The 10,981-nt window shown below is 33.8% G+C and overlaps 1 protein-coding gene across 1 annotated transcript; it reads left to right on the top strand.

Annotated features, from left to right (window-relative positions):
• The first annotated feature begins 1,549 nt into the window (after window positions 1-1,549).
• Window positions 1,550-3,479, top strand: LOC140448989 (uncharacterized). Its single transcript, XM_072542129.1, has 2 exons — window positions 1,550-2,545; window positions 2,766-3,479. Exons 1-2 carry the CDS (start codon window positions 1,550-1,552, stop codon window positions 3,477-3,479), a joined length of 1,710 nt encoding a protein of 569 aa, XP_072398230.1.
• The last annotated feature ends 7,502 nt before the right edge of the window (window positions 3,480-10,981 follow it).

The following is a 10,981-nucleotide window of genomic DNA, read 5'->3' on the forward strand; positions in this document are numbered from 1 at the left end:
GGGAAGGTATGAATCCTGGGTAACATTCTATGATATTTTTAAACGTTTGATACATGAGAATAACCAACTATCAAATGTGGAAAAAATGCAGTATCTGAAGACAAGCCTCCGATGAGAAGCAAGTAGAATAATACAACATTTAAACACAACAGAAGCAAACTACAGTGCTGCCTGGAAAATGTTGCAAGATCGGTACGATAATCCAAGGATGAATCTATTTATATTAATAGACAAGATACTTCAGGCTGCGGAGATAAAAGAAACGTCAGCAAAGGCGCTGAAAACATTACATGATACTATCCACGAATGCTTAGAAGCCATTAGTGGACTAGGTATAATGACAGAGTCCTGGAGCCCTCTTATAGCAAGGATAAGTATGTTAAAGTGGGACACAGAAACCAGGAGATTATATGAAACGTCAATTCAAGACAGTAGGGACATTCCGACATAGAAGTCAACACAGGAATTCCTACAAAGAAGATTTCAGACATTGGAGATGTTGGAAACAGAAAGGAAAGGAACAGATCATAGACAACAGGTAAAGAAGAAGAATACCTGTGTGGTGTGTCATGAAGAACATAAACTGTTAAAATGTACAACGTTTCTACGTCAACAAGTACGTGAAAGAAACAAAATCGTAAAGGAAAAGCAATGGTGCGGTAGATGCCTACTACACAAAAGGGAAGTACCATGTTATTCCTATCATAGATGTGCAGAATGTGGTGGACAGCATCATTCATTACTACACATGTCAGAAGGTCAGTATGATAACAGAAGGAATTCTAAAAACAGAAGGCCACAAAATAGACAAAATTCTAGTGGGTCAGGTCAGTATGATAACAGAAGGAATTCTGTAAACAGAAGGCCACAAAATAGATCAAATTCTAGTGGGTCAGGTCAGTATGACAACAAAAGAACTTCAGAAGGCCACAAAATAGACCCAATTCTAGTGGGACCAGAGGTGACAATAAATTACAACAGATCGTCAAGGAGACAAGAGAATACCGTGAGCTGTTTAAGTCATCAGAATGAAGAAGTGCTACTTGCAACGGCATTAGTACGAGTAAGAGACTAAAAAGGAAGCTCACAATTGATGAGAGCATTGATTGACCAAGGCTCACAGTCATTATTCATTACGGAGCAGGCCGCTACAAGTCTCGGAATAAAAAGAAAGGCTGTCCACGCTCAGATATCTGGAATTGGCAATGAAGACCAAAGAACGTCGAAACGGAGCGTAACATTAAACTTACAGGCACATTTCGAAAATGAATTTCAAATGAAGATCGAAGCACTTGTACTACGAAAAATAACAAAAAATCTACCGGAGAAGGAGATAGAAAGGAACCATAGGAACTTAGTCCTGGCGGATCCAAATTTAAATAAAACAGGTTCAATAGATATTCTATTAGGAGCCAAAGAATATAGTTTGATATTACTGGACGGAGTAGATCGAACAAAAGATGGTTTGCTCACCCAAAATACAAAATTGGGTTGGATAATGTCAGGAATAGCACAGCAAGAGAATATCCCTAATATATAAGTAGTCAGCATGATATCTAGACGAGAAATGGATGAACAAATAAAAAAATACTGGGAGTTAGAAGAAGTAGATCAAAGCAATGCTCATTCAGTAGAAGAAAAAGAGTGTGAAGAAAATTATAAAAGAACAGTAAAAAGGGATAACGAAGGAAGATTTGAAGTTAAAATACCCTTTAATTCTAGTACAAGCCTATTAGGGGACTCAAAACAGCAAGCATATGCGAGACTGCTGCAATTAGAGAAAAAATTTCAAAGAGACAGAAACCTAGAAAAAGAGTACAGGAAATTTATGAAGGAATATGAAGACTTAGGTCACATGAAATTGAATAAAACCGAAACTATAAATAAGCAAGAGTATTACCTTCCTCATCATGCAGTAATAAAAGAGGATAGTATCACAACAAAATGCAGGGCCGTGTTTGACGCTTCCAGTAAAAGTTCAACAGGAATCAGCCTCAATGATGTAATGCACTCTGGACCTCGTTTGCAACAAGATCTTACAAATACATTAATAAATTGGAGATCCTACAAAATAGCATACACGGCAGATCTAGAGAAAATGTTTAGGCAAATAAAGATAGCTGAAGAAGATCAAGTTTACCAGAAGATATTATGGAGACAGTCTGTAAAAGAACCAATAAAGGAGTATCAGTTGTCAACAGTAACATACGGTACGAAGGCAGCGCCATACCTTGCATTAAGAACGATACAGGAATTATGTAATGACGAGAAATTAAAATATCCACTAGCTGCGGAAATTGGTAAACACAACATGTACGTAGACGATGTACTAGCTGGATCAGAAACGTTGGCTGAAGCTCAACAAGCTCAAACAGAGTTAACAGAAATGTTTAAAAAAGGGGGTTTTGTATTAAGAAAATGGCTTAATAATAGTCAAGATTTAATGGAAATCATACCGGAGGATCTAAAAAGTGTCGATCTCAAAACATTAGACACAGAAGAGATACATAAAACGCTAGGGATCCACTGGTTACCGGTTGAAGATGTAATTACATTTAAAATAACTATAACTAAACATAAAAAAATAACAAAGAGGCTGGTGTTATCGGAAATAGCAAAAATATATGATCGATCCATTAGGATGGATTGCGCCAGTGATAATGCAATCAAAAATATTCATACAAGATTTGTGGACAAAAAGGATAATTTGGGACAAATATTTGGATAATTCTGATCAAAAACGATGGATTGAGTATTACTCACAGCTAAAAAACCTCGAAGAGATAGTAATACCTAGGTGGAATAATCTTACCAATTCAGGGAAAATAGAATTGCACGGATTTGCTGATGCGTCTACGAAAGGATACGGAGCAGTAATATATACTAGAACATTATGTCCTGAGGTAAAAACAAGCCTTATAGTAGCCAAAACAAAAGTTGCACCAGGTAAAGGTTTAACAACACTGCCGAGGTTAGAATTGTGTGCAGCATTGCTGCTTAGCAGACTCATAAAAAGAACAATTCAAGCGCTAAATCGCAGTGATGTGGAAATATATGCATGGTCTGATTCCACAATTACTCTGGCGTGGATACAAGGACAACCAAATAGATGGAAAACGTTTATACCGAACAGACTAACGGAAATAACAGGCACCATACAACCTGATCGCTGGTTTAAAGTAGGTAAAAAAGAAAACCCAGCAGACTATTTATCTAGAGGGATAAAAGCAAAGGACTTAGTGAGGATGGACCTATGGTGGAATGGGCCAATCTGGCTAAATCAAACAAATATTAGGTTTCCACTACCAGAGAGATTGGATACCGACAAAGAGAAAAAGAGAATAGAAATAATAGCTAACACAACCGTCAAGATTAGTGACATCTGCGAAAGATTCTCAAATTTAAATAGAATGCAACGAGTACTATCTCACTGCATTAGATTTGCAGACAAATGCAAAAAAAAGAGAGGTAGAACATGAACAACTCACCCCTCACGAAATAGAAAATACCTTGCAAATAGTAATAAAGAATACTCAAGAATTATATTGTGCAGAAGAGATAAAAACGCTAAAGAGTGGAAAACCACTTAACGGGAGAAGTAAACTACCAAACTTACTACCCTATGTGGATAATCATAGCAAATTACGGGTAATAGGGAGACTTCAGAACTCAGAGTTAACACATGATGAAAAGTATCCCTTAATAATACCGCACAAAAGCAAATTAAGTAAACTAATTATACAACATTGCCATACAAAAACGTTGCATGGAGGCCTACAACAAACTCTGCACTACATAAAGAAAAGATTTTGGATCACGTACATTTGGATGTTAATGTTCCTCACGCTGCAACTTCGATCATCATGATGTCCAAGAACCATCGGCATCTGGTTCTAAAGATGAATCTATTGAAGGAATTCTGATGGAATTGGCACCGGTACCTCAGAGTAATGTAAGAAACTCTACCAAACGTAAATCTGGTCAATACCAAGATGTATTAACCGAGATAGCGGTAACAACAGATAGCACTGGACAAACTGAAAGACCCAATGATACAAGCAGAAATAAGCAATGAAATAAACGCACAAATTCAAATATTGACGACAAACATTGCCGAAGATCTAACACCAACATGGAATACGATTACAAGTGCTGTAACAGACATCATGAAAAACAACTTAGGGTACAAACGAAATAACAAGAGGCAAAAATGGATGACAGAAGAAATACTATTACTAATGGAAGAACGACGAAGACACAAGAATAACCAAGATGACAGCAATATGTATGAAAACATTAACAGGCAAATAAAAGCAAAAATAAGAATAGCAAAAAATGAATGGCTTAAGCAACAATGTATCGATCTAGAACATTTACAACGACAGCACGACGATCGTAATTTACATAAAAAGCTTAAGGAGACTGCTGGAATATACAGAAAACGAAGACCAACTACCATAGTTAATCAGGATAACCAGATAGTGCTGGGTGAAAAGGAGAAAACTGATATATGGGAAAATTATATCCAGGAGCTCTTCCATGACGAAAGACCCATGAGTGAAGTTTATACAGACGACCAGCTGACTGGCCCTTCAATCACCCAAGAGGAGATAGAAAAGGCAATATTACATTCAAAAAACAATAAGGCACCTGGACCAGATGAAATCCCGTCAGAAATTCTCAAATTACTGGATGACAGGAGAATTTCAGCACTACACAAAATATTTAACTTAATTTATGAAACTGGCTGCTATCCTCAACAGTGGTTACGCTCTACCTTTATTCCCCTGCCCAAGAAAGTCAATGCAAAAAGATGTGAGGTTCACAGACTCATTAGCCTGATGAGTCACACTTTAAAGATATTCTTAAAAATACTACATCAAAGATTATACAAAAAATGTGAATGGGACATCAGTGACTCCCAGTTCGGGTTTAGGCAAGGTTTAGGAACACGAGAAGCAATAGTAGCAACACAGGTGCTGGTCCAAAATTGTTACGATTAGAAGAAGGATGTATTCCTATGCTTTTTAGATTACCAAAAAGCGTTTGATCGTGTCCAACACCACAAGTTAATGCAGATCCTCAAGAAAGTTGATATAGACCAAAAAGACATAAGATGCATTGAAAACTTGTACTGGCATCAAACGGCACACTTAAAAATAGACAATTCTATATCCAAACCCATACATATAAGAAGGGGCGTTCGACAGGGATGTGTGCTTTCTCCTCTTTTATTTAACATTTATTCGGAAGTCATATTTCAAGAGTCTTTGGAGGATGCAAAGATGGGAATCAAAGTGAATGGAGTATTGATCAACAACATACGATATGCTGATGATGGTGTCTTAATTTGTGACAACATAGTCGATCTTCAACAACTTGTCACTATAATCGGAGAATACAGTAAGCGAATGGGATTAGAGATTAATACCAAAAAAACCAAATTTATGATCATCTCCAGAAACTTGGATGCACTTGAAAACTCCACCATAACACTGAATACTAAGTCCATTGAAAGAGTGAGTAAATTTAAATACCTGGGATCGTGGCTTTTTGAAGACTGGACATCGGACAGGGAAGTAAAATGTCGCATTGAGCAAGCTCGACAAGCTTTCGTAAAATTCAAGAAGGTACTGACTTGTTCAGAATTTGATCTTCAACTGAGACTAAGGTTTACTAAGTGCTACGTGTGGTCAGTGCTGCTATATGGCGTAGAGGGCTGGACACTCAAAACGAGGGATATAAACAGATTAGAAGCTTTCGAAATGTGGCTCTATCGCCGTATCCTAAAAATACCATGGACAGCGAAAATCACAAATATAGATGTCCTTAAAAGAATAAACCAAGAACGCCAACTTTTCGAAACCATCAAGAAAAGGAAAACGGCGTATCTAGGTCACATCATGCGAAATGAAAAATACCAGTTCCTCCAACTTATAATCGAGGGTAAAATTGAAGGCAAGAGAGGAATGGGACGCAAGAAAATGTCCTGGCTCCGAAACATAAGGCCATGGACAGGGATTAACGACATACAATCTCTGATACATATTGCAAGAAATAGAGAATTAATGGAAAATGTGATCGCTAACATCCATTAGTGGATTTGCATCTGAAGAAGAAGAAGATTAACCGAGAGCCCCTTCCAGCAATATCTCCGCGAAAAAGAAAATGAAAAAAAGCACAAGAAATAAAAAGCAGAAAAGGGGACGTCGTGAAAAGAAAAATAGTCAATGATTTAAGTGATGGAAGACGCATTGTGAACAAAGATAGACATCAGTCGGAGAGAAAAGGCAAGAGAAATATTGTGACCAGACCAATACTGAACAATATATCAAGTGATGATCCTGAGAAGAAGCTGTAGACTTACAAAAAGAGACAGAATTGAAAACGCAGAGATTAAGCGGAGAATGGGAGTGCAAGCAGACATAATCGACTATATAGAGGAGAAGAGACTATCCTGGTACGGCCACGTCAGAAGAGCGGACAGAGGACGCTGGATAAACAAAATCACAGAATGGAGCCCGATTGGAAGAAGAAAGAGAGGAAGACCCCGAAGGTCATTCAGAGATGAAATCGACGAGGCTATGGAGAAAAGAACCCTGCGAGATGGAGACTGGAATGACAGGGAAAATTGGAGAAAACGGTTGAGTGAAGGAAGACAGTGAAAACTGTGGAAATCCTTAGTAGTAGTATGAAGAAGAAACCTTTAGTATTGATGATGATGAACAAGAGGACTGCGCTTGCATTTACTGCAATGATACGTTTAGTAGGTCCAAATCTAATGAAGGATGGTTAAGATGCCAAATTTGCCAAAACTGGTCACATTCAGAATGTGCTGGACTTCCCAAAAAAGTAAAACAATTTATTTGCGAACTTTGTATGAACTAAAATGTTTAATTTCAATGTTTTTTCTTCGTAAAAATAAAAATTTATAATTATTTTTGTATTTAACACTATTGTTATGTGTATGCCATTTTGCCCGCACTGGGCGGGCAAAATGGTTTTTTGTTACATTTTGATTTTGATTTTTTTTTTTAAATAAATCTCTTTGTATGAGTGATTTTTTGTTACTTAGAATAGTAGAAAAATGACCTGGCTATAATTATACATCAAAAGGAATGATTTATCTCTATTTATGTCTCAGATATATGGAAAATAAACTAAGTATGCCATCTTGCCCGCCCTTCCCCTAAACTTAATTATTTGCCCTTCCAAAGTTACCACTTTTTCTTCAAAATCTATCTTTACTTTCTTCTTTTCCAATTCGTCATTTCCCATTAATATATCAACACATAAATCTTTGACAACAAATCCTTGCATATTAATTTCTTTATTAAGAATATTAATTTTAAAATTGGCTAGTTTATTAATTTCACCCAACTTCTTATTATTTGCACCAACAATTTTAATTTTTGGAATCTTTATTATATCTGATAGTTTTAACTTTGGTTTTAATGTATTAAAAATAAAATTTTCCGAGACTAAAGTACTTTCTGAACCAGTATCTATCATAACCTTAATCATTTTATTTTTGGCCATAGCATTTATATAAATTAAATTAATAGATTCAATAATTTTATCTTCATCTAAAGAAATAAATTCAGAAGGTTTTTCATAATGGCAATGGCCCAACTTGTAATTCAGAAAGTTTACTGAACAACATTTGGATTGTTAGAATTGTCAGATCGTGTCTGACCACTTGGATCTAATGTCCTGTGTTTTTCACTACTATGACTTCTACTCATATTTTCTTGCCTTGTACTATTTCGTTCACTATCTTCGCAGCTTCTATTCCTTCGTACACAATTTACCTGTCTGTTGTAATTAGGTCGTCCTGTATTTCTTCTATTGTTAAAATCTTGTCTATTATAATTATTATTGTTATTAAAATTTTGTCTATTATAACTAGTATTGTTATTAAAATTCTGTCTATTTTGATTATTGTTATCCAGATTATACGGCTCACACTCCCTCTAAGGGGAAAATTCACTCGTCCCAGATACCTACGGTATCAAAAGGATTGAGCTCTGGTGGGACTCTTTCCGTGTTATCGAGCCATAGGTGACTTGGTATGTTGAAGTATCCCCCAAAAATTTTCGTACACATCTGGACGTCGCGAGGAGTACAGCTTTCTGCGTGGCCTTATAGAGATGTTCATTTAGACCCAGCTGTTTTATGTTCTCTAGGAGGTTTTTGGGAATAACATCAGTAGTAGTTAAAATAATAGGTACTGTCTGGGTACTTTCCATTCTCCATTGTCTCCTGATTTCTATTTCTAGATCTCTGTACTTGCCGATCTTTTCATTGTATTTAACACGTAAATTATTGGTGTTGGGTATTGCCACATCAATAAGTGTTGTTTGCCTAGTAATTTTATTAACTAGTATGAGATCCGGTCTATTATGCACCACTGGTTGGTCTGTAAGCACAGTGCGGTCCCAGTATAGCTTGTAGTTGTCATTTTCAAGCATTCTGTCAGGGACGTATTGATAATAAGGAAGATGGTCGGTTTGGAGAAGTCCCAGTTTGTCAGCTAGTTCTTGGTGGATAATCTTTCCTACTGAGTCATGGCGTTCTTTATAATCAGTACCAACAAATACCTGGCAGCCACCGGTAAGATGTTGGATGGTTTCTTGGGCTTGGCATCCATATCTGCATTTGTCATTTTGGACTTGAGGATCTTTAACAATATATTTCAGGTAATTTTTAGTTGGTATAAACTGATCCTGAATGGCAAGTAGGAAACCCTCAGTCTCGGGAAACATCTTTCCTGATGTCAACCAATAGTTCGTTGCTGTATTGTCGACATATTCTTGGCTGATCTCATTGAGATGTCGCCCATGCAGAGGTTTACTCATCCAGGTGCGCATTTTTTCTTGCTGAGTCAGATGGTTTATGCGCATTTCTTGTTCCCTCAGTTTAAGCGGCGTTGTATCATCTACTGCGCAAATTGCTCGATGTAAAGTAGATGTCTCAGCCTGTACCTGAAAATAAGTTCTTAAATTAGCAATTTGTTTATCCAATTGCTCACCTACATCCATAAGTCCTCTTCCCCCTTGATACCGTGGTAATGTTGTTCTCTCTACTGTGCTGCGTGGATGATGTTTTTGCGCCTTTGTGAGAAGTGTTCCTACTTTCCGCTGATTATTATTGTTATTATTATTAAAATTTTGTAAATTATCACCATATCTATTATTATTATTATTATATGATTGTCTATATTGTTGATTATTATTCTTATTATATTGAAAGTTGTTATTGTTTTTTCTATTATTATTATTATTATTCATCCTAATATCATTGTTATCATTATTACTTGCCATATTACCTGTTTGTATTCTTTGAATAAAATTAATAAAACTCTCTATTGTTTGAATATTTTGTACAGTTACTGTTTGCACAACATCGGCATCAAAATGTCTAGATACATTTAAGACTGTTTCATCCTCTCTAAGTGGTGGTTCTAAATATTTTTCAACCGTTATCAGTTTTAATGCATAATCTATCATATTTGATCTTAAATTGTGATTATACTTTCCAAACTATAGAACTTCCCTAAATTTAGATTACTCCAATTCACCCCAATTATAATTTAAAAATTTATTTTCAAATGTTTGAAAATTATCCAAATCATTTTCAATACTGGCAAACCAAGTTGCCGCATTGTCATTTAGTGTCATTCTAATATAATCTTTAATATGATTAATATTATTCACTAATCTTAATTTATGTTTTAAACTATTTATGTATACTCTAGGATGCAGATTTTTTATATTACCAGAAAATTTAATCCCAGTCTCATTTGTTAAAGAATTGAGAATTGAGAATTAAATTTCAAGTGTTAGTTGTTGCAGAATTGAGTCAGGTGTTTCGTGCAGTTGCTGCAGGAGGATTGCAAATACAAAAAGAAGAAAGCCGAGGCGAATAGTGGCAGATCACATTGCTGTGGAGCGTGGACGATTCTGGGTATGGTCCAAATATAATCTACGAAGGATAGGTCAGTGATTTTCTGTTCAGAATTGAAAATTGTGTAACTGGAAAATTTGTAAAATGTTTTAAAGTTTTGTTTTTTGCAATAAAGTAAATATTGGAAAATCAGAAAGATAAAAAGTTTTAAAGATATTCATTGAAATTGGCTTTAAATTGGTTTTGTCTTCAAGAAGACTTAAAATATTCTTTTTGTGTAAATTTTATCGTATTCATTTACGCTGATTGATAAGATAACGGCAAAATTTGATAATTGTTTTATTCTTCTTTAAATAAAATAAAGAATACCAATTTTTTGTAACATACTATTTTTATTTTTTTTCTCTATCCCGATAAAGGACAACTAGGAAATCTTTGGACCCACACAACATAGGTTAATATAAGGAGATTTTTCACCCTGAGAACAATTAAGTTATGTTTTTGATTTGCACAATTAATCAAGTAAAAAAATTAATAGCATAATATGTATATATATATATATATATATATATATATATATATATATATATATATATATATATATATATATATATATATATATATATATATATATATATATATATATATATATATATATATATATATATATATATATATATATATATATATATATATATATATATATATATATATATATATATATATATATATATATATATATATATATATATATATATATATATATATATATATATATATATATATATATATATATATATATATATATATATATATATATATATATATATATATATATATATATATATATATATATATATATATATATATATATATATATATATATATATATATATATATATATATATATATATATATATATATATATATATATATATATATATATATATATATATATATATATATATATATATATATATATATATATATATATATATATATATATATATATATATATATATATATATATATATATATATATATATATATATATATATATATATATATATATATA

Source organism: Diabrotica undecimpunctata, chromosome 8 (genome assembly GCF_040954645.1).
Source record: "Diabrotica undecimpunctata isolate CICGRU chromosome 8, icDiaUnde3, whole genome shotgun sequence".
NCBI lineage: Eukaryota > Metazoa > Arthropoda > Insecta > Coleoptera > Chrysomelidae > Diabrotica > Diabrotica undecimpunctata.